Here is a 21997-nt window from a genome sequence, read left to right as displayed (position 1 = left end):
CTGTTCTCTTCCTGTCTCCTCCAGCCTGTCTCCTTGTCTCCTCCAGCCTGTCTCCTTGTCTCCTCCAGCCTGTCTCCTTGTCTCCTCCAGCCTGTCTCCTTGTCTCCTCTGTTCTCTTCCTGTCTCCTCCAGCCTGTCTCCTTGTCTCCTCCAGCCTGTCTCCTTGTCTCCTCCAGCCTGACTCCTTGTCTCCTCCAGCCTGACTCCTTGTCTCCTCCAGCCTGTCTCCTTGTCTCCTCCAGCCTGACTCCTTGTCTCCTCCAGCCTGTCTCCTTGTCTCCTCTGTTCTCTTCCTGTCTCCTCCAGCCTGACTCCTTGTCTCCTCCAGCCTGACTCCTTGTCTCCTCCAGCCTGTCTCCTTGTCTCCTCCAGCGTGACTCCTTGTCTCCTCCAGCCTGTCTCCTTGTCTCCTCCAGCCTGACTCCTTGTCTCCTCCAGCCTGAATCCATGTCTCCTCCAGCCTGACTCCTTGTCTCCTCCAGCCTGTCTCCTTGTCTCCTCCAGCCTGACTCCTTGTCTCCTCCAGCCTGAATCCATGTCTCCTCCAGCCTGTCTCCTTGTCTCCTCCAGCCTGACTCCTTGTCTCCTCCAGCCTGTCTCCTTGTCTCCTCCAGCCTGACTCCTTGTCTCCTCCAGCCTGTCTCCTTGTCTCCTCCAGCCTGTCTCCTTGTCTCCTCCAGCCTGACTCCTTGTCTCCTCCAGCCTGAATCCATGTCTCCTCCAGCCTGTCTCCTTGTCTCCTCCAGCCTGACTCCTTGTCTCCTCCAGCCTGACTCCTTGTCTCCTCCAGCCTGAATCCTTGTCTCCTCCAGCCTGACTCCTTGTCTCCTCCAGCCTGTCTCCTTGTCTCCTCCAGCCTGACTCCTTGTCTCCTCCAGCCTGACTCCTTGTCTCCTCCAGCCTGACTCCTTGTCTCCTCCAGCCTGACTCCTTGTCTCCTCCAGCCTGACTCCTTGTCTCCTCCAGCGTGACTCCTTGTCTCCTCCAGCCTGACTCCTTGTCTCCTCCAGCCTGACTCCTTGTCTCCTCCAGCCTGAATCCTTGTCTCCTCCAGCCTGACTCCTTGTCTCCTCCAGCCTGTCTCCTTGTCTCCTCCAGCCTGACTCCTTGTCTCCTCCAGCCTGACTCCTTGTCTCCTCCAGCCTGACTCCTTGTCTCCTCCAGCCTGACTCCTTGTCTCCTCCAGCCTGTCTCCTTGTCTCCTCCAGCCTGACTCCTTGTCTCCTCCAGCCTGATCACCAGACAAAAACAGACGTTTAGTGCAGAAAGCCTTCAAACAGCCGTCTCTGCCTGCAGACTGCATGTTGTTCTTCTTCGACTGGAAGCTGCTCAGACATTTGTTGGTGATGAATCAACTTTACTGCCTGTTTCAGTCGACAGATGCAGAAATCTATCTGTCCTTCTTTCTTCATGTTATCGTTATGATTTGACTGTGTTGTGTTGAAGCAGTGTCGTCGTGGAGGCATCCTTCCTCACGGCCAAAAGAACCAAAGGTGGTGCAGGACGAAGTCAAACAGGTAGTCTGGACATGAGCGCCCAGCTGTTTGAACCTCAGCCCCATGTAAGCTCTGACTTCACATTTAGAGACACCACAGGCTACATGATTGTTCTTTGACTTGGCTGTGCACCGTGCGTTACTCAGGGATTCCTCTAGAGGGCGCACTACAAACCGACGCGCTGAGAAGTGGTAACCTCAGGCGTTGAAAAATAAAGAGTCAAAACTGCAGTTCCTTGAATGTCCACTAGGTCCTGTCTGCCAGGTCTCCTGTCACCCCGATATTTAAGTGATGAGTTCAAATCAAGAACGAGAGTGAAACCTGGACGGGACAGAGTCCAAACATGTCCTCACATAGTCAGAACAAGGCTTTCATTTGAGTCCAGTAGTTCTGTGCACACACTGACTCTCTCTCTCTCTCTCGCTCGCCCTCTCTCTCTCTCCTGCCGTCGGGGTTACCTGCTGGTCATCTCAGGGGCCTATCACAGCACTCATACATCATGTCTTTATTAGGAGGAAGTCATTAGGTCTCTGCAGCGACCCAGCCTTGACCCCGCTGAGGCTGCATTAGAAAAACCCAGACCTGGGGGTCAAGACGAGGGGGGTGGAGCCAAGGCCGTTTTTACAGCCAATCACAGACGACATGGCCACCCAGTCAGCACTGGAGGACAGGTTCTGAGCGTTTCTGTGTTGGACTTTTCCTGCATGCCACGCTGTCCTGAAAGTCAACATGCAGCGTTGTTGGTTACGTGCTTTAAGGAGCTGTGCACCAGAGTGCGGAGAGGGTTCGAGTCCCACCTCTGGCTCTTAAGCTGCAGGCTCTGCACATCTACACGCAGCACTCATACAAACCCACGGCCCCGCCCCTTCCTGTCTGACAGGGTCTCCTCTGCATGTGCTCCTCCGGGGCAGAGACTCACATGGTTCAGTTTCAGCTTTTTCTGTTCACACGTCGGCGTGACAACGGCGTGACACGCTGTGACATCACAGAGCTCTGACGCTCGGCTCGGAGAGCAGCTCTGGATCCTGATGAACTTTGAACCCTGGGCTTCTTGCAGAAGTGGTGGGTCAGCTCTTTCTGTGGATGATGGATGGAACTCACTTTCAGTGGGTGCTCCGATGTTTCGCCCGCGGGCAGGACGACCCGGGGTGTGTGTTTGAGTGACAGGAGGCATAATGTGGCGCCGGGCGTCCCCTTACCCTCCATCTCCCCTCTTCACCTCTCCTCTCAACTTCCTCTGCCCGGGATCCTCTTTGTGGAGGTCAAAGGTCGTTCATTAAGATGCCCCTCCATCCCTGATAACACACACACACACACACACACACACACAGAGCGTGTGTGAGGCCAGGGGTGGTGAGGGCCGGAGAGGGTTCACAGCTCTCATCAGTGTCTGTGAAACACACACACACACACCACACACACACACACACACACGCCCTCGGGGGGATTGGTGTCCTCACTTTGCCCTGAAAGGGAGTTGAACCGGCCGGTCACATTGATGACAGAAAATGTGACGCTCCGTCGATCCACTCCTTAAAGACGAACTTCTCCAGGCCAGGAAGCCGAGGCCTCCGTGTGGCTCTTCTGTCACTTACAGACAGTCAGGATGTTCCTCTCATGCTGTCTGATGACGTCTCTGATCATCCGGAGCGCTGCGAGCAGATGGGAGACTTTTACAGTGCAGCATGTTGACACGGTGCGGAGCTGCATGGAAACTTTCTGAATGACTCTGAAGTTCTTCCTCTGGTTATTCTAGCAGCTTCTTATCAGGCGTCTCATGAATCACTCCGTCAGGACGGCCTGTGCAGGTCGGCCGGCTCGTTGACTAATCTTGAGTGACGTTCCACATCCGACACTTTAAGTATAGTCTTTCGACATGACTTCTTCTTCTTCTTCTGCTGTTATTGCGCGGCGCTGCGTGCATTGTCTGTGCTCAGCGTGACAGTTTGATGAGCCATTAGTCGACATAATTTATCTGTGTGTTCACTCTGCCTGCAGACTCTCTGTCTGCTGCGGGACGGCATGCCTTTGTCTTGACTGCTGCAGGGCACACACACACACACACACACACACACACACACACACACACACAGTCATACACCAGTGACGTGAAAAACACATATGACTGTCGAATAAGAATGACACAGCAAGTATGAATATTTCTCACCTTTAGTGAACTGAAAGAGTTAAATGAACGGCTCCTTTAGAGGCAGCATGTTTCCTTCATGATCACAGAGGAGGAGAGCAGCTCTCTGATTGGTCTGTTCAGATACACAGCTCTCTGATTGGTCCTTAAACAATCATCTGATGGCTGAGGTGAAAATAAAGAAATAAACATGAATCCATGTGTGGAGCAGGAAGTGAAGGAGCTCATAATAAAGTTTGTTCTGAAGGATCAGCGGCGCCTCGTTATCAGGCCGTACTTACACTGGGAGTGAAAGAGAGTTATCATCCTGCTGTTTGCACAGCTCCTCCAGTGAAAGATGAACCTGGACAAGCAGTGATAGGACTCAGGTCAATGTTTACCTCTCACCTCTCCTTATCGAGCCCTCAGACAGAAAGCCCCTCACCACTCCCTCGCCCCTCAGAGGGCTTAACCGCTGAGCCACAGGACGGTTACAACACATCGATGGCGTTTGGCGGGGGGGGGGGGGGGGGGGAGTCTGGCTGCACCATTAACCCTGTTCAGAAAGGTCAACTCTAATCCTTAATGTAACTGACATCGACTTCATGCTCCTTATCTTTCTGTTTGGTTTCCGCCCTGCTCCACCTGTTGTCACCACTTTCTTCCTGCAGGTGCGAGTTCTTTTAAAAAAACATCCCGACACACCTTCATTCACAGGAAACAACTTAAGGACATTCAGGACATTCACAAGCAGTCCAAAGAAGGACCGACCTGAGAGACCCAAACACCATGTCCTTCTATGGAGCTGCTGGTGACAGGAAACACATGAATCCTGCTCCGGATCGGTTTGAAACCTGACCAACCATCGGACTGTGTCCTCCCCGGTGACTTGTGAACTTGTGACTGATGGATGGTCAGGAGTCATGTAGTGGTCAGGTGTCCTCTTTGTGTCCAGAGGAAGGTAGAAGAAGTGTCCCCGGGGACGGAGAGCACAGACACATATTGGAACCTTTTTATATCAGGAGCAAAGACGAGCTCATGAATGAAGACCACAGCCTGCCTACGCAGCAGCTCCGGGCCTCGTGTCCCTGCAGACTGACAAAAGACCAGACCTGCAGACTGACAAAAGACCAGACCTGCAGCTTCAGGTCCACTTTGACAGATTTATTTGACAGTTTGCAGCCTCAGAGTTTCTCTCTTGTGAACATCGATCAGCTCCAGCGAGCCGACGTCATGGAGCGAGCTGGGAGGATGAAGCCGTAAAAGCACAAAGTGAAGGTTGGACTTCAGTTCAAACAAAAGAAGAAGGTAATACAAGACGAGCGCTCTGTTAATGGCTGACAGGATCAGTTGACGTGTAAACAGTCCTGCAGGAGCCTTCACCTGCTCAGGCTGCATGATGGAGCTATATGACACACCGTCAGGCTGTGCAAACACCTCCTTCTCACAGTCAGGATATTGAATCTCTCTGTGACTCTTACAGCTGATAAGATCCATACAGCACATTTCCTGTCCACGCAGGTCGACGTGTTTGACCAGGACCGAGCGCGATGCCGGCGTCCACTTAAAGACACGAGAGACAAACAAAGACACGGTTCACTTTAATCAAGCTTTGACCGCGAGGACGCTGAAGCCTCGTTTCCCTCCAAACGGTTCACTGTTGTCACGGTCAAACGTTTGGAATGGCCCCAACAGAACGGGCCCATACCGTCGTACGACTGAGCGTACCGACCCGACCCTGCTGCGTGGAGCTACAGCCTGCAGCTGCTTTGTTTTTTCATCAGAGGTCACAACACAGCTCGTCTGCTGAGATCCGGTGTTATTCAGTCCGATCTTAGTCTGTGTCTCCCTCTGCTGGTCAGACTCTGCACTGCATCACTTTTCAGACTGTGGCTGTACAGCTTTCTTTTCTTTATATTTCAGTTTATTTTTTATATTTCTGGGTTTGATATGTTTCACACTCGTCTCCTTTTCTCTGGTTTTTCATGTGATGATTTTTTAGGTTAACTCGGTGTAGGTGTGTGCATTGACATACTGTACGGTTTAATGGACATACTGCACGCAAAGGTGAGCTCCTCTCTCTCTGCTGCTCGTCACACTGAAACACTGACCACAATCTGAAGTCACCAAAACAAACAGTAAATATGCCCGTCCAGCTAGCTAGCTTACCAAGCTAGCATGCTGGACCCCCCTGGGCTCAGGTGTGTTTTTACCTCCTTGATGGTCGATGATGGAAATTCCCTCGTTGAAATGGACGCTCCAAAGTGACGCAAGTTGAAATTGACGAGAAATCGCAACGACGGAAATTCGGAAATCGCAAGGAAGTTGGAAATGAAATCACACTCATCCTTCACACTCACACGCTTGTGTGACTCACCTGGTCTGAAGCGGGGATCGAACCCGGGTGTCCACGTTGCCAGGCGGAGTCCATCACCGCTCGGCCGTCTTCAGCGCTGAAATCTGAGGAGAACCGGAGCGAGGAAGAAGATGAGAGCCAAACTGAACAAACTTTATTAACATCAATGAAGAGAAACAAAGATGGCCGACTTTATTTAACCAGATCATGTTCACACTGACACACCTTCAACCAGCACACACACACACACACACACACACACACACACACACACACACACACACACACACACAACCTTCAACCAGCACACACACACACACACACACACACACACACACACACACACACACAACCTTCAACCAGCACACACACACACACACACACACACACACACACACACAACCTTCAACCAGCACACACACACACACACACACACACACACACACACACACACACACACACACCTTCAACCAGCACACACACACACACACACACACACACACACACACACACCTACACACATACACACACACACACACACACACACACACACACACACACACACACACACACACAACCTTCAACCAGCACACACACACACACACACACACACACACACACACACACACAACCTTCAACCAGCACACACACACACACACACACACACACACACACAACCTTCAACCAGCACACACACACACACACACACACACACACACACACACACCTTCAACCAGCACACACACACACACACACACACACACACACACACACACACACCTACACACACACACACACACACACACCTACACACACACACACACACACACACACACACACACACACACACACACACACACACACACACACACACACACACACACACACACACACACACACACACACACACACACACCTGTTGTCATGGTTACCTCTGTACCCTTGGTTAGCTCAGCTGGGAGAGGATCAGGCTTTCAGTCTGAAGGTTGTGGGTTCAAATCCCCCTCAGTCATAGTCACTTTGATGCTGGTGTGTTTTAGTGACGAGCGGATCGATGAGTCGTTTAAAGACGCTCACAGCTGATTGGCTGCTGATGGTTTTACACTGATCAGCTGTGACTGAATCAACGACTGTCGGCCTCTGAAATATTTCAGGAGACTTTTAGGACTCAGACCCCTGAAGGGTTAGACTCTTTAAGGAAGTCCTGAACCCACAAGACGAGTCCTGAATCCTCTCAGACCATCAGAAAGACTCCCTGCAGGTTTAGCTCAGCGTGTTGGAGGAGGGTTAGAGATCTGAAGGTTGTGGGTTTGAATCCTGTCTGTTCTGGTTTTGTTGTCTCACTTTAGCTCTTTGTCAGGTCAGAGATGATAGATAGTGTAGATAATGCACGAGTCTCTATAACTCCAGATACTTAAAGGACCAATCAGAGAGCTGCTCTCTTCCTGTGTGATCAGTCAGCCAATCAGAGAGCTGCTCTCTTCCTCTGTGATCATGAAGGAAACCTGCTGTGTTGAAGCTTCTCTGACAACAATGCAGCAGCCAGTATGTCCTCCTTCTAACTTTAGATTCTGCTCCTGAATGCTCTGGATCTGATTGGACCAGAGAAGGTAGGCGGGGCTTTGAAGGCCGTTTTGGACGCCCCTGGGTTTGCCAGATATGAGAGCAGTTATCAGGTGAACAGGTGTTGCAGCGATGGAAGCGGGCAGTGGAACTGCTTCAGATAGAAGTGATTGTACCCGAGCTAAAAAGCCTCTGCATGTTTCTAATAAGCTCCAGCAGCAGAAAGCTGCTCAAACTAGGATCAATGTTGGAGATGCTTTTGAATAACACAGTTCAGAAGGAGGGAGACTGTTAGCCGTGAGCGGGGGACATTCAGGAGGCCCGTGTCTGATCCAGATAAGGTCGGGACGCTCGGAGAGGACATGATGTTCCCTCCTCATGCAGGCAGCAGCTGCAGACGGGACAGGGTCGACTGGCTTCTCCCACTATGATGAGTCAGCGCAGAGCGCGGGCACCTGAAGCTATATAAGCTCCCCACACCTGACGTTCATCAGGGTTCATCACACACACACACACACACACACACACACACACACACACACACACACACACACACACACACACACACACACACACACACACACACACACACACACACACACACACACACACACACACACCCCTTCATGTTTCAGACTCGGGTGAATTCAGGACGTCTTCACAGCCTGAGGTTCCGTCAGATTTCACTTTGAGGGTAAGAGCACCTCGTGTGCCCAGAGTCATCGTCCTGCAGATGCTCCTCACGGACACTTGATGGCACTCTTGAAGTGTGGTCGCTGACTCCTGTGTGTGTGTGTGTGTGTGCGTGTGTGTGTGTGTGTGTGTGTCCTGCTCTCTGCCCAACAAAGCGCGTCTCTGCTTTGCATTTTGCAGTGCGTGCTCCCGGCTGCGGCGTGGAGCTTGTGTTTCTGACGACTTTGAGCATAAAAGGCTGTCAGACAAGCTGCTGTTACATAATTGAAGACGCTTCAGGACTTTGTAAGGGCCCGTATCGAGTTCCTCCAGACTGCAGGGTGTACAGGGGGACATGTTTAATGCCTCTTTGGTGGACGTGTCTCGATGAATACGACGGAAGTGAAGCCCCCTTCCCCCGGTCTGCGTCTGCGTCCAGCTTCACCTGTTTGAAAATGATCCTCTCACAGTGAAATGTCAAAACATGAAGAGCCTTCAAATGTTGACATTCAGAGACACTAAAGGTCTTTCTGTGTCTGAGTGTCTGTTTGAGGCTCCAGGTTTCTCTTCTGTGACAGCGTGGCTTTAAAGGAGCTTCAGGCTGAAGGACGTGGTCTGAATGTCCTCAGACAGGAACTCTTCATGTCGTCATGATGAGGAGCCTGTCTGTCACCGCTCGCCCTGGTTGTGGAGTAACGATGTTAGCATGTTAGCATGTTTAGCATACGGCTGTCCACTCACGCTTTTACTTTCACATTTTTTAAATCTTCAACGTGTGAAACGTTAATATGCAAAACAAGCTCACGCCCAAGTCGCTGATTGAGGATTTTAGGGGGGGCACATCAGACCCAGACACCCCCCTGGTCCGCCCCACCGCCGAGCTCATCCAGCTCACCCCTACATGGACTGAGACATCTATACGCCAAGGCAACCACATGTTCAGATAGATGTGGATGTAGCATGTAGCATGTAGCATGTAGCAGATGATTCCCCCCTCAGGACTACAGGCTTCCTCAGGTAGCATGGATGGACAGTGTTAACGTTAGCTCGCTCCGTTAGCATGTCATCCAACAGCTAAACGAGACATTTCGCTCTCATACCAGGATCTGTGATGTAATCTGACGTCTGCTCCAGATTGGTCTTTAGGTCAAATGTTTGGACAATCTGTCGGACTCATGTGTGCACCTGAATCCTGGTCTGGAGGGTGATTGAACCAATCATTGGAACGGATGCCTCTGCAGGAATGAACGGACTGATCCGAGGTTTTTATTCATAATGAATTCATGTTAGTGTGATGAGAGAAACATGGAGTTGGTGTTGACCTCTTAAATAAAAAGGAGCCTTTTAATGAGGCAGGGTGACCACAGGAGCTGCAGCTCAGTAGACTAAAGGTTGGGGGTTTAAAGCTGAGCTCCTGAAAGGGGGTCGTCCTGGTCTTTGTGTCGCTTCGATCGAGGTGACTGGTTTTATTGGAGCTTTTGAACCCAGAAATGAGAGCCGACCCACAGAGCTGCAGACTGAGTCTACTCTATGACTGACGCCGTGCAGAAAGGACCAATTCAAACGTTTGTAGCTGCACGTATGTTTGTATGAAAGAGTCGCTTGGCTGCTCTGTGCAGCTCCAATAAATATCTGCTATGCAAAGTGACTTCAGCAGGTTTGCTTTGTAAATGAGCGACGCGTCTGATGTTTCCAAGAAGCCTTTTACTGATCGCTTCAGATGGAGGGAGAAGAGCAGGGGGGGGGGGGGGTCAGCGTGGAGGGAGGGGTCAGAGGCGCCCATCAGAGTTATGGTTCAAACTGCTCGATGGACTCACCTGTGGGTTTCCTGCTGCTTTTCATCGTTAGAGTTTCTCTCTCACAGGAATCATTGAACTCTTCCCTCAGAGCCTGAAGCACTGACAAACATGATTCTGTGCGTCTGTATCTGCACCATCATAACGTCTGACTCACCAAACATACAGTGTTAAGATGTGTGTGGCTGTGCTTGATGCACTGATCTCTGGTTTAGTGTGAGAATCTGCACAGAGCTGCTCTCATTGGACGACTTTAAAAGAATGTTTAATGACTTGAAGTGGACACACTGGCTGTAGATCTTCTCCCTGGTGTGTGTGTGTGTGTGTGTGTGTGTATGTGTGTGATGCAGTTTATTTCTATCTGCATGTTTGGCAGCCAGGACTCGTTAAAAACAGATTGTTGTCGACGAGGTTAAATTAAGTGAGCCTCTCTCATGTGACAGGACTTCAGGAAGTTTCCCCCCTGATGAGAATTCAAACAGAAGAGCAGACTTGAAGAGCGTGACATCTTTATTTAGATGAAGACTTATTGAGTTAACAGTGATGTGTGTTCTGCGTCATGACGTCCAACAGGTCGGTCATTCTTTCCAGTCGATGCAGTGGCTACTTGCCTCTCTTGTTTTTATCCAAGTCTATGAAAAACTCGTTGCAGGCAACAGTGAGAGCGGCAACTAGAACCACGAACTCCTGGAAGTCCACCTCGCCGTCTTTGTTCTCGTCCAGGTCTGACATGATCTTATCCACCACCAGCGGGTCCTTGCTGGCCTGAAACAGAAGAACAAGTTTTGCATGTTTCTGATTTCAGTCACATTTTAAAAACGAATATCAGAATATATTTAGAGTTCAAACCGTGAAACAGTTTAAGGCTCTAGTTCCAGGAAGGGAAGCTGAATCAGATGTTTCTTCAACCTTCAATTCTTCTTACAGCCAACAGGGGGCAGCTGAACTAGTTACAAAATGAATGAAACGTAACTCTGCCCCCTAGCGTTTAAAACATGTACTGCAGTCTAAACTCTAATCATCACAGAGAGCTGTCTCCCCCCCTCCTCTCACACAGCTCTGCATGTGGTGGACACTGTAGCTTCAGTGTTTAGCCAGCTCTGCATGTGGTGGACACTGTAGCTTCAGTGTTTAGCCAGCTCTGCATGTGGCGGACACTGTAGCTTCAGTGTTTAGCCAGCTCTGCATGTGGTGGACACTGTAGCTTCAGTGTTTAGCCAGCTCTGCATGTGGTGGACACTGTAGCTTCAGTGTTTAGCCAGCTCTGCATGTGGTGGACACTGTAGCTTCAGTGTTTAGCCAGCTCTGCATGTAGAGACACTGTAGCTTCAGTGTTTAGCCAGCTCTGCATGTGGTGGACACTGTAGCTTCAGTGTTTAGCCAGCTCTGCATGGGTCTGTAAAGCTTTCTGCGTTCTAACCTCTCTCCATGTTTCATCTCCAACATTGATCCTAGTTTGAGCAGCTTTCTGCTGCTGGAGCTTATTAGAAACATGCAGAGGCTTTTTAGCTCGGGTACAATCACTTCTATCTGAAGCAGTTCCACTGCCCGCTTCCATCGCTGCAACACCTGTTCACCTGATAACTGCTCTCATATCTGGCAAACCCAGGGGCGTCCAAAACGGCCTTCAAAGCCCCGCCTACCTTCTCTGGTCCAATCAGATCCAGAGCATTCAGGAGCAGAATCTAAAGTTAGAAGGAGGACATACTGGCTGCTGCATTGTTGTCAGAGAAGCTTCAACACAGCAGGTTTCCTTCATGATCACACAGGAGGAGAGCAGCTCTCTGATTGGCTGACTGATCACACAGGAAGAGAGCAGCTCTCTGATTGGCTGACTGATCACACAGGAAGAGAGCGCCATCAGCTCATTGATTTATTTAATGACAGCACTTCTGAACTAGTTCATGAACAAATCAAGAGTCATCAGATACTTACAGCCAGGAAGTCAGAGAGTTCCCCCTGCAGCAGGTTCTTCAGCTCCGCTTTGCTCAGCTTGTACTTGTCTCCTTCTTTCCCAGAGTACGAGTGGAACACTTTGATGAGCTCCTCCATCGAGGTCTGCAGCTGGGAGCACATGACTGAATCCTACAGTGGAAGGCTGCAAGAGCAAAGTGAGAGAGTCATCAGTGGAGGTAACCAGCAGAGCTGTGAGGAGACAACAATGAAGAAACGTTAAAGTCCACACTAACCACGCTTGAATTTCCCTCAGCATCTATCCATCTATGCATCACGTGTCATTGCTGTTGCATAACAACAAACAGATCATCTCTCCTTCCATGGTTTACACCAGCTGATTTATGCTCTCTCTGGAGGAGTCCTCCAATAACATCAGTATACACAGTCACAACCCAGCAGGTGGTCTACAGGTCACTGTGGTTCAAAAGAGGATTTTTAAGCCTTCAGGAGTCTCCTCAGGTTGGTGTGACCTGGACAGTTATGAGTCAGGGTTTCAGCTCACCACCCGCCTCAGAGACGCTCTCTGATCAAACAGCAGAACACACAACAACAGGATCAGTTTGTTCTGCACTCACGTGATTCAGATTATCGGTCCAACTTTTCCCCTAAAACAAGCAGATGTGTTCCAAAGCAGTCCGAAGGCCCCGAACGTCGCAGGTTGCTTTGAGTCACGTCCCTGAAATCAGTTAAAACTTCTTCCCTTGCACCTGTCAGACACCTGAGAAGCTGCTGCACGGTGGGGGGGCCGAGTCACTCCACCCCCCACCTCCATGAGGACAAAAGGATGACCTCCAGCTGATCCAGATCTCTGGCTTGTTGTAAGTAACATTAACTACCTGCTGAGGTTTGAGCGGCTCGTTTCATCATTCAGACTGTCAGATTGTTATCCATCGATATGAGGGGAGACGTGCGCTCATCAATGATGCAGCGCTGCTCTCTGTCTGTCTGTGTGCGAGAGTAAACAAGCTCCAACTCTGCACATACGCTGCATCTCTCTCCTGACTGAAGCTCCGCCACGTTCCCTTCATTAGCCTCAATAAGTGCTCTTAATCATTTATTCCTGCTGCGATCAGGCAGCTCGTTAGACGCCTCTGACTGCTGAATGCAAAGCTGATGTTAATTAACTGATTCAGAGACTAACGCACGAGCGTGCAGACTCTAAATGTCTCATCAGAATCATAATCATAATAATAATGTTAGCTGCTGTTGCAGAACTGTCACTCAGAAAAAATATGAGCCAACCAGCAGGAACTCACCTGAAGTGTGCTGCTCTGATGGAAGTGGCTGCAGCTCTCTTCTCATCACTTATATTGGCTCCCATCACCTGTGTGCAGAATCTCAGAGGCCCCTCCCCCTAGCCCCCCCTCCCCCCTAGCCACCTCACCTGCTGCAGTAACAGTGCACAGGTGAACCTGCAGGGCCCGTATTACGACTAAGAGTTGCTCCTCTCATGACCTTCTTAGAATCAACACATTTTATAAGAGTTTCCCCTCAAAGATGAAAGTTACAGAGTGTGTGTGTGTGTGTGTGTGTGTGTGTGTGTGTGTGTGTGTGTGTGTGTGTGTGTGTGTGTGTGTGTGTGTGTGTGTGTGTGAGTGTGTGAGTGTCACACTGCCAGCAGGAAACAGACAAACACCACGTGAAGAATATGAGCGACTCATATTCAGACTGAACAGACGAAATGATTTCAGACTTTTTAATCCGTCTCTCACACACACACACACACACACACACACACACACACACACACACACACACACACACACACACACACACACACACACACACACACACACACATACACACACTCTCTCTCTCTGTCTCTCGTTCTACCTCTCTCTCTCTCTCTTTAAAATTCATACCAAATGGGGAGGAGCTGGATTGGAAGGAGGTGATGACGTCACAACCTTCTAATCTCTCTGTCATGTATTACCTCCTCTGGACACCAGGTGGTGCTAGAGGCTTCCCCATGTTGTATTTGTTGCTGTGTGGATGTAAACCTGAGGGGACAGAGTGACGTCGTCTCAGACAGAAAAGACACGAATGAAGAGCTTGATGTCTTTATTGAGATGAAGAAGAGTTTACAGTGATGTGTCAACAACTCTGTCTAAGGTTTCTAAATTATGTCAAGGAAAGGTTGTAGAATATGATGGTAGATATGTCATCATCCCTTCGAAGCATGCTGCTGCTATTTGCCTTTTTTCTTGTCCTGGTCAACGAAGAATTCATTGGCGATGAGAGTGATCATAACGACCAGAGTGACGAACTCCTTGAAGTCCACTTCACCGTCCTTGTTCTGATCCAGGCCGGTCATGATCTCATTGAGCTCCCCGGGCTTCTTGCATTCCTGAAACAGACGCACACAAGAAGCATTTGACTCACAAATCAACAAGATCAGATCCATGGAATGATAAAAACACTGCTCAACACATGCAGGCCACGCACGGACTGCGAGGACTGGAGACTGCAGGGGGGTTTCTGATGGTCTGGCCCTGCCCCCCCAGGACCGCCTACAGCTCTGTGAGAACCTGCACAGTGAAAAACAACGAGATACCCACCGCCATGAATTCAGCCAGTTCCACCTGCAGCAGGTTCTTCAGCTCCCCGATGCTCAGCTTGTACTTGTCTCCTTCTTTCCCAGAGTAGGTGTGAAACACTGTGATGAGGTCGATCATACTGCACTGCAGTTTGGAGCTCATGTTTCTGTGCTACGGTTCAAGCCTGGAAGGAGGAAACAAATCGAGTTCATATATCAACTCAGGTTCAGGAGCAGGACCACATCCAGACCAGCCCAACATCCTCTCCCATCAGAACCAGGACCAGGACAAACCTCAAAGCCTTCAATCTACAGAGACTCCGTCTGTCTCCCCTGTCTCAGTGAGAGGACTCTGAAACAGGACTTGATGAGGAGTCACTGACGTGCACACAGCTGGAAACATCCAGAGAGAAATTCTACCAGCTCACCGTCCTCACAGAAAAAGATTTAAAAAGATTTAATTTGTAGAAGCGAGTCGGGTTTTTCTGGCTTAAGGAGGTCAACAATGTGCAGCAGCATGTGGAGTATAAAGATGAGGATCATGAGGATGACCCTGCAGAAGGCCACACGCTGGAGCTCGCCAGGCTAATAGAGTTCATTAAGTTGATCTTCCCTCTTTAACGCTGAGCCAGACACCAGCTGAGTCCTGATAACGGCTGCTATGAGCTGCGATCAGGGAGCTCACCGAACGCCTCTCACTGTCCAATGCTAAACCTGCTTGAGCTAACTGTGGAAGAAGGATGAGCATGAACATTTCAGATGCCTGTCACAGAAATGTTACAACAAATCAAGCTGTTTGTTCAGAGTCATGTTAAAGTGTTTAAGCTCACCTGAATGCTGCTGCTGAAAGGTGCTGGAGGGATGGAGGTGACGGGCACACTCAGCTCCTGCGTTATATCGGCTCCTCTCACCTGTGTGCAAACAGATGACAATCTCAGAGACCCCTCCCACACAAACAGTAGCTGCATCGCTCGCTGCACTAACCAGGGCGCACAGGTGAGACTTCAGGCCTTGTAAGGTAACAGCAGCCGGCTTATGGCTGTGAACTCTTTACCCTATCCATACAAGACCATGAACTGTGCCCATATACAAGAGTGACTGTGGAGCAGGGAAGATAAAGAGTTGGTGCATTAATACATCATGCACAGAGAGAGGGAGGGAGGGAGGGAGGGGGTGAGACCTGTTAGTTAGATTAAAGGCTTGTAGACAAACTTCCCCATTTAAACATCTAAAAGTTTCAACATTTTAATATCTTAAATCCTGTTTTCAGTAACACTATGTTTTTATTCTTGGGATGAATGAAGGTCATCCAGTGCTAAAAGCATCACCTGCAGCAGTCAAGTGTAGTGACATAATGTATGTAGCTATGATCGAATCCAGGATGAGCCTCAGACCAGGCAGTCGATCACTGAGACATCATGAGAAGATTCTGCAGGAGCAGATGATGACACTGGATGACAGACGATCATCGGGGTCATCAGAGGTCACACCTGCTGGATATATCTACTCAGATGTAAGAGATTGTAAATATGAACGTTTGAAGACTGAGTGTCGTCCCCCGTGTGTCCCTGCAGGGGGCGCTGGAGTCCCCCGTGTGTTCCTGCAGGGGGCGCTGGGGTCCCCCGTGTGTTCCTGCAGGGGGCGCTGGAGTCCCTCGTGTGTTCCTGCAGGGGGCGCTGGAGTCCCCCGTGTGTTCCTGCAGGGGGCGCTGGAGTCCCCCGTGTGTTCCTGCAGGGGGCGCTGGAGTCCCCCGTGTGTCCCTGCAGGGGGCGCTGGAGTCCCCCCTGTGTTCCTGCAGGGGGCGCTGGAGTCCCCCGTGTGTCCCTGCAGGGATGGCTGGAGTCCCCCGCGTGTCCCTGCAGGGGGCGCTGGAGTCCCCCCTGTGTTCCTGCAGGGGGCGCTGGAGTCCCCCGTGTGTTCCTGCAGGGATGGCTGGAGTCCCCCGTGTGTCCCTGCAGGGGGCGCTGGAGTCCCCCGGGTGTTCCTGCAGGGGGCGCTGGAGTCCCCCGTGTGTCCCTGCAGGGGGCGCTGGAGTCCCATGGATGGCGGTCTCCGTGCTGGAAATGCTGTCTCAGGCTAACTTTGAGTCAAGCTAACGACAGGCTGAGAGCTGAGGCGGGTTTTAAGCCTCCTGACAAACCGTTACACGGCGCCCACCTGTCAATCAGCTCAGCTACACGCCTTATTGTGAATAACTCTGATCCTTCATCCAATCAAAACTGCTGAGTCATCAAAACATTCCCCCCGTACAGTGTGTGTGGATGGAGACATGAGCTAATCACACCTATTTGGTTTTTTGAAGCAGGCTGTAAACATGTTCATGTCTGCTGTAAAAACAGGCTGTTTGAATGGGTGTGTATGTGACTTCCTGTGCTGCTGCAGCCAGCCTCTAGTGGACACTCCAGGTACTGCAGCCAGCCTCTAGTGGACACTCCGGGAACTGCAGCCAGCCTCTAGTGGACACTCCAGGAACTGCAGCCAGCCTCTAGTGGACACTCCAGGAACTGCAGCCAGCCTCTAGTGGACACTCCAGGAACTGCAGCCAGCCTCTAGTGGACACTCCAGGAACTGCAGGAGTTTGCATTTTCTGCATCAGCTTCCCTTTTCTTCGCACACATTTGCCTCTTGGCAGATACTCTATCTGCAGCGCCTCTGGCTCTCTCCTTCCTTATTTGAGGTCAGCTGAAGCAGTTTCATTAAAACTGGAAGTCTGAAGTTTGTGGATCCCTGAGTGACACTTTCCTTCAACGCTGCAGAAAGATCTTCATGAACGATTATGAAGCCTTTTCTTTATTTTCCATGGCAGAGTGTTCTGCCTGTGCTCTTTAGGCTTAACTTCCACTTACTGTGTGACTAATGCTTTCCTGCAGCATCATTTGCCATTAAGGGAGCGATTGTGCTTGAAACGATCTAGTTGCATTTCAAGGTAAGCACAGGCCGGCCTGCTGAAGAGCTGCTCTCACTGGATGCAAACCGCTGCTTCATTTACATCACTATCTCCATTATGAGCTTTCAAGACATTTGCATGAAGCAGATAACTTTATAAAGCAGCAACGAACAGAAGAACGCAGGAGACCATTTAGTGACCCGAACCCTTCCCAGAGTCCGGTCTCTAAGTGATCCTCCAGTCCGGTCTCTAACTGAACCCACAGTCAGGTCTCTAACTGAACCCACAGTCAGGTCTCTAACTGAACCCACAGTCAGGTCTCTAACTGAACCCCCAGTCAGGTCTCTAACTGAACCCTTAGTCAGGTCTCTAACTGAACCCCCAGTCAGGTCTCTAACTGAACCCCCAGTCAGGTCTCTAACTGAACCCTTAGTCAGGTCTCTAACTGAACCCACAGTCAGGTCTCTAACTGAACCCCCAGTCAGGTCTCTAACTGAACCCCCAGTCAGGTCTCTGACTGAACCCCCAGTCAGGTCTCTGACTGAACCCCCAGTCAGGTCTCTAACTGAACCCTTAGTCAGGTCTCTATCTGAACCCTTAGTCAGGTCTCTAACTGAACCCTTAGTCAGGTCTCCAGGTGAACCCTTAGTCAGGTCTCTAGGTGAACCCTTAGTCAGGTCTCTAGGTGAACCCCCAGTCAGGTCTCTAGGTGAACCCTTAGTCAGGTCTCCAGGTGAACCCTTAGTCAGGTCTCCAGGTGAACCCTTAGTCAGGTGACCTCGACCTTCCAGTTGAGAGACGACCTTCCATCTGAGCCACAGCCGGCCTCTAAACTGGGTAAGAGAATTCATTATTAGATTACATAACGAGCGCAGTGTCTCTGGGGACCATGACTCTGACACAACCTGTGAGGTTACCTGAGGTCATGTTTGGTTTCTGTCCATTTATTTTAGTATTGATCCTGTTTCAGTCAGATCCTGCTCCTGTGTCTTTCCAGCGTTGTGCTGATTGTGCTCACCTGTGTCTCGTTTGTCTGTGTGTGTCCTCTGTGTGTGTCCTCTGTGTGTGTCCTCTGTGTGTGTCCTCTGACAGGCACAAAACCTACACAGTGTCTGATGCATCATTTCTGAATCTATAGCGAACAGCTCAAACAGGCTGCATGGTGAAATCACAAACCAACATCTTCAGCTTTTCTCTTCAAGTCATCAAATATAAATCTATTTATTTCACATCTTTTAATCTGCACAGGTGTCTCTAATTCACAAACTGCATCCACTGCATTTCACATTTCAGCATCAGGTTTATTATGAAGAAGCTTCACACACACAAGTAGGATAAAAAAAGTCCTTCAAAAATATACAGATGAATATAAAATGTAAAAAGATGCAGCAGCAGTCATGAATATAAACAGTTCATGGGCGCCCCCTGCTGGCCATTACAGACTCTGCAGAAGGCCTCACACTGAGTCCCTGTTTGACCTTTTTGCTGTCACATGAGCTCTAAACAGGTTTTTCGGGAGCTTGTTGAACATATTTAAGTTTAATTTATCAAAATGTAAAAATATCACAGCGACCAACAACGACATCTTCAAACGACCAAGACGAGCTCTTTCCCGCTCTGCACAGCACGATAAAGAGAAGCTGTTATTAACTTCATTCATGCTCAATATGAACTTCATTTATATTTCTGTTTGGTTGACTTAGAATGAGCTTCTTCTGTGTGTCGCCCAATCATTTGCTCCGAGGTGAGCCGTGCACGCTGTGTCACGGCTCCTCTCTCCTTCTCCACAGAGCCACACGCCTTTCAGCGCCTGTCAGCGAGGCGTCTGGCTCCGAGCACGCTCAGAGGGAGAGCAGAGCCGAGGGCATCAGGCCGGCGCTCGGGGATAACATGACGGGATTGGGTTGTTGCCCGTCATCATAATGAGACGTCGGCTTTTGCTCCCAGCTTGACACAACTCGCACACAAAAGGTTACCTGATTCTCAGACAGTTCTGAAGTCGTACGATCTCAACGTCTTAACCTTTAGGTCAGAACGCCACAGCAGGGGATGTGTTTCTGATTGGACAGCTTGTGCTTATTCATTTTATAAATCTCAGATTTGGGCTCTGCGTCGAGTCTGAGCTGTGCTTCTGCCTCGCTCTCTTCCATTTCAGAGCCAATCACAGAAAGGCCTCCCACAGACAAGGCCGTGCTCCTCACGCTGTGTCTCCCCTCTCTGGTCATCGTTGGCTTCCCCAACACGCTCTTCAACTGCGCCCAGAAAAACGGCTGCTGGCTGACCTGCTGGGGGCCACTCCAGGTACGTCTTGGTGCTCAGCATCTTCTTGAGCTTGCAGTACTTGCTGGGGCAGGGGAGCTGGGCTCGATGGGCTCCTTCACCACCAGGATGACGTCGTTGAAGGTCTTTCCCATTGCCCTCTGTTGAGCAAAGTACAGCTCGTAGTTGCACCAATCGCTGTTGACAAAGTGCCGGGAAGAGGACAAAGATGACCTGAGGACGGAGACACACAAGGGTCACGTGTTAGAGCTGACATACTCTGAGGATGTTTGAAACCAAAGATGTGATTGGACCAAACCGGCATGGACACATTATTGATGCAAAAACTTTGAACAACAGTTTTTCTCTTATTTTGAAATGGACCGAACGCTCTGTGTTTCCTTGTCTGACTTCCTGTCCATCCCCGCCCTCAAACGGAGCCGCACTTTATACATTCCTTAGTTCTGTTCTATTTATTCTGACTCTATATCACCTCATTCCTGCTGCTGTCTTGTGTGTACGAGCAGCTAGTTCAGTGTTTAGGATTTCTTTGGGGTCTTATTCAGACTGACACATCACAGCCGGGGTACCCGCTCCAAGGCCTCTGTACTCCACATCGGGCGCACAAACTAACCACGAGGCCGCGGCCTCCCGTTAATCGGACTTCTCTGAAACTCACGCCTGGTCGGACACTTTCTTGCCCGAGACATCAGCTGACTGTCCTAACACCAAGTTCCTCTGAAGGTTTCTGTGTAATGAGTCTGTTTACCTTCTGGCTGCTTTCAATGTTGTCAATGATGTTATCGATGATCCAGCGTCCTGGCATGAAGTCCCTCTCATGAATGCAGAGGCGGTAGGGGTTCTTGCTACTCTCCAAACAGGGAAGCAGCTGATCCCTGACCCAGTCAGCATCAGAGTGGCTGTACGATATGAAGGCGTGATACCTGAAGCTTCCTGCCTCCCCTGCAGCCTTCTCCTTGTGAGCTCTGTATTTGGCCCTGATGATCTGGAAGGTGGCCTTCGTGTACCACGGCAGGTCGAACATGTAGCACATGAGCATCAATATAAAGACCACCAGCGCGGTGGTGGCAACACAGATGACGATGACGAGTCTGATGTCACACGCCACTTTGCTTGGGAAGTATTTGGAGACGGCTGTGTTGAGGAAGACCTCCGGGTGGTAACACTTGTAGTTCTCCGGCCAGTCTGTGAGGTTAATCTTTCCTTTCGATGTCGTGTACTCGACGAAGGCGTGAAGCTCACAGGTGCAGTGGAAAGGGTTGTTCCCCGCTCGGAGGCGAGACAGTCGAGGCATGTCCTCGAACGATGCTATGCTGATGACGCCAAACGAATTCCCGTCCAGCTCTAGCGACTGCAGCGATGGACTTTCCCACTTAAAGGGGATGAATTTGATTTTGTTCCCACTGAGACGGAGCTCTTTCAGGTTCTTTGCTTTTTCAAAATACGTCAAGTCCAGCTGGTCCAGGCCACAGTGGGACAGGTCCAAGTACTCCACCGTGGTGGGCAGGCAACGCAGGGACTCGCTTTCAAACTGGTTGTGGTGAGCGATGAACCGAGTTATACTTTTTTGCCAGACGCAGTCTCGACTCTTTTCTGCGGCTCCGAGCTTGTTGTCGCTAACGTCCAACTCCTGCAGCTGCTGAACTCCCTGGTCAGGGACGACAGGTCGTGCAAGCTGCTCAGGTCATTGGTGCTCAGTCTGAACGTGTGCAGGTTCGGCATGGCGCCCTTGTATTGACAACGCTGGTTAAAGATGTATTCATCCTGCAGCAAATTGTTGGAGACGTCCAGAATCTCCACATCCGTCATCTCCATCCAGGCGTCGCACGGCACCGAGTTGAAGTTCACGTACTGAATGGACAGGTGCTTGATTTTGTTGAACCAGGTGAAGCGCCAGTCGAACCGCAGCACGTCCGGGTTGCTGATATACCTGGGAGAAAATGGAGATGACATTTTAGAGATAGGGGGAATTAAATGTGGACATAGGGGGGAGGACTTCACAGAAAGACTCAGACCAGAGGGATCTTCTTCAGCTGCACTTTAATAAAGTCACAGAAATAGAAAAGTCTCATTTTCAAATGAGTAACTCATCATCTGACATTATAATCTCTTAATCATATTCTGTTTGGCTCTAACATGATGCCAGAGGCCGCTGTATAAAGAGATTAATGCACATTCACACGCCGCTGATGAAGCAGCGGGAGCAACTCGGGATACCTCAGGAAACATTGGACATGTGGCTGCAGGAGCTGGGAATCAAACCCTCGACCTTCTAAACACCCTCAGGTTCCTCTTGTGCACGTTGCACTTCACATGTCTTCATGACTGAC

General features: G+C 50.1%; 3 protein-coding genes across 3 annotated transcripts in view; all 3 read right to left on the bottom strand.

Annotated features, from left to right (window-relative positions):
* scnm1 (sodium channel modifier 1) overlaps positions 1-21997 on the bottom strand; it is a 255569-nt gene that overhangs the window by 33244 nt on the left and 200328 nt on the right. The gene's annotated exons all lie outside the window — the stretch shown is intronic.
* Positions 10501-14678, bottom strand: s100a1 (S100 calcium binding protein A1). The gene is made up of 6 exons (XM_079344004.1): positions 14523-14678; positions 14161-14311; positions 13898-13964; positions 13349-13376; positions 11944-12093; positions 10501-10773 (listed from the first exon to the last, which is right to left on the bottom strand). Exons 1-6 carry the CDS (start codon positions 14661-14663, stop codon positions 10612-10614), a joined length of 699 nt encoding a protein of 232 aa, XP_079200130.1. The 5' UTR covers positions 14664-14678; the 3' UTR covers positions 10501-10611.
* Positions 18668-21997, bottom strand: part of tlr18 (toll-like receptor 18) — a gene marked incomplete at its 5' end in the record, with an annotated part of 3885 nt that continues 555 nt past the window's right edge. Inside the window, 6 exon segments of the mRNA XM_079344003.1 lie at positions 18668-19678; positions 19680-19739; positions 19742-19864; positions 19866-19880; positions 20416-21306; positions 21312-21597. Coding sequence (XP_079200129.1) covers positions 19412-19678; positions 19680-19739; positions 19742-19864; positions 19866-19880; positions 20416-21306; positions 21312-21597 — 1642 coding nt within the window. The 3' untranslated portion in view covers positions 18668-19411.

The sequence above is a fragment of the Symphodus melops genome (genome assembly GCF_947650265.1).
Source record: "Symphodus melops genome assembly, chromosome: 5".
NCBI lineage: Eukaryota > Metazoa > Chordata > Actinopteri > Labriformes > Labridae > Symphodus > Symphodus melops.
This window is presented reverse-complemented; position numbering and strand designations above follow the sequence as displayed.